Source organism: Montipora capricornis, chromosome 14, assembly GCF_036669925.1.
Source record: "Montipora capricornis isolate CH-2021 chromosome 14, ASM3666992v2, whole genome shotgun sequence".
NCBI classification, from domain to species: Eukaryota; Metazoa; Cnidaria; class Anthozoa; order Scleractinia; family Acroporidae; genus Montipora; species Montipora capricornis.
The window spans coordinates 47,226,800-47,229,299 of NC_090896.1; the positions used below are offsets into that span (position 1 = coordinate 47,226,800).

Below are 2,500 nucleotides of genomic sequence, written 5' to 3' on the forward strand. Positions count from 1 at the left end.
TTCTCACCCTATCAGAATCGTCAAACGACTTTCGAACACCCGATTGTTGATTTAAGTGAGTAAAATGTTTTTTCCTTAACCTTAATTAGGCTCGATGTAAGAAGCTCTTCATTAAAAAATGAAATGAATAAATATTTTGCTTTCCTCATACAGCCTCAGTTACAATTTTTGTCTGGCAGTGGCCTTGTTCAAACTATTGTACTTGCATTTTTTTCTTTGCGCTGAAGTCCGATACTCCCCTATTCAGATAGAGGGAGACCTTTTGGGGCCCACACCAAATTTGAAACTTTAAAAGCATCAAAATCAAACTCCAGATTTGGTGGCCATTCCATAAAATTGACTGGTAACAATTTTTGGTACAACGAGTCATCGGTAAAGGATCTTGGTATTTTTATAGCAATTTTTGCCTATTTGGTCGATTTTGACTATTTTCCTCCTAATTCCTAACCTTTCATAAAGACCATGAAAGCCTTGATGACGGACTAAGAACGTGGCTCTTTAGAAATGATGACGTCATTTTATGCTATGTTACGTCATCATGCCCGTCATCGTCCCGTGTCATGGACCTCGAAGGAAATATTTTTGGACTTGTAATAAGTCCTGCAAGCTTTTTTGCATTAACTTTCTTAAGTTTTGGGGGTCACACCAATTGCTGGAAACATGTAAAAACAGCCATATCAAAAACAACAAGAGACATATAGAAAACTGTTTTACAATACCTCAAAAGCCAAAATGACTTCCTGCACATTGATGTAAGCATTGAATTCCTGTTCATTTTGTGTCTTCTACAGTTAGTAAAAGAACCTGATAAAACAAAGTCACTGAGACGAGTAATTACTTCTAACATCAACAAGAAAAAGACAGAGCTCTGAGATGAATCCACCCGAGTGGATAACCTGGACTCCACCCGAGTGGATAACCTGGATAACTGTAGGCTTGGCCGAGTCTGTTGCCATAGTAGCACTCAACCTCTGTACGATAATTGTTTTTACAAGAAACCGTAATCTCCGCAAGCGCAGTACGTACCTGGTGATAAATTTGGCAGTTATAGACATTTTGGTTGGAGGAGTTGCTGTGTTTTTTCTGTTCTATTGGCTTGGAGTATTCTGTAATGTTTGGAGGGGGCATCTAAATGGGCATTTGAAAGATTATATAGAGACAAGACTACCTGCTGTTTTTCCTGGTATGTCTTTACTAAACATTACCATTATTGCTTTAGAACGGGCATATGCGACATTTCGGCCTTTCAAGCATCGCGTGCTAAAAAAACGGGTGTATGGCCTATTAATTGTCTTTATTTGGGTTAGTACAGCATTAAGTACTTCCTTAAATTTTAAATATCCTGAGGGAGTAGTTGATCTTTACTTCAAGAGTGCATTTAGCTTGTTTGTACTTTTGATCATTTGTGTATCTTACTCATCCATTGTTATTAAAGTCCGTTTTGGAGCGCATCCTCAACACCATGGTGCAGCCAGTAGAGAAAGAAAACTGACCGTGACATTGTTGATTGTGACTGTTGCATCTCTTTTGGTGTTGCTGCCTGCTAATACTTTCATTTTTCTCCTTGCTAGGGTTAAAATGCCCTTTCCAGTGGCTGCAAATCTTTATTTTGCACTTCATGTTTTAGCTTATGCAAACTCTCTTGTCAATCCTATATTATACGCTATCCGCATGCCAGAATACAGATCTACTTTAGCTGCACTCTTTCGCAAAAAATCTACACTTCGTAACCGTGAAAGGCGAGTTGTAGATTTACCTCTTCGTGACTTGTAAAACATTATGAAGCGCCATTGCATTTTTCGACTTGGCTTTGCTATTTTGAAATTTTATGATATTAACAGCAGTTTTAAGTTCATGTGCATAAATTGTAACAAGGAAAAGAAATTATTATCTTCGTAAGAAAGTTTGACCTTAAATAGATGGATGAATATAGCATTCAGGAAAGTTAACAAGACAACAGATGCTTATTATCTTAATTTTTAGTGTTATATATTAATAGTAGGTGACTTAAATCTATGTCGTAATTTTTTAACGTATAGCTAGTTTTCGTGTTTTTAGTCATCACTTCCCTCAGTCATAATAAGTTATGAAGCGTCAGGGCATTTTCTACTTGTCTTTGTTGATAAGCGTACGAGCTGGGAAGGGGGGGGGGGGACCAAGGGGGGGTTACAGGCCCCCCAGTTGCGGGAATTAGGTAATTTTTCGGGCAAAAAGCTCATGATTCGGGCAATGACACTTGAGAACACACATTACAAAATAATGCTGTTGGCGTAATTTCCAAAATTGTCAAAACTCGTCAATAAAGTTTGTAGTTAGTTACTTTTCATGAATCTCTGTGCGATTAGACGCTCGGCCAGGTGTCTGTAGGCTGTCAGGTGGTTTCTTCAGAGAGTTGGTACTTTACGTGTATCATTTATATCTGTTAACGTTGTTGATTTGAAGTATCGTTGGTGCACCGAAGCTAGACGAAAAGGTAGTAAGTTCAGGCTCCCGAAAACAA

General features: G+C 38.2%; 1 protein-coding gene across 3 annotated transcripts in view; it reads left to right on the top strand.

Annotated features, from left to right (window-relative positions):
• LOC138033557 (histamine H2 receptor-like) overlaps window positions 1-2,500 on the top strand; it is a 37,005-nt gene that overhangs the window by 22,956 nt on the left and 11,549 nt on the right. For all 3 annotated transcript variants that reach the window (XM_068881336.1, XM_068881335.1, XM_068881334.1), the window contains one exon: window positions 792-2,500. This exon is cut by the window's right edge. In XM_068881336.1, coding sequence (XP_068737437.1) covers window positions 874-1,773 — 900 coding nt within the window. In that variant the 5' untranslated portion in view covers window positions 792-873 and the 3' untranslated portion in view covers window positions 1,774-2,500. The remainder of the gene's footprint in view (window positions 1-791) is intronic.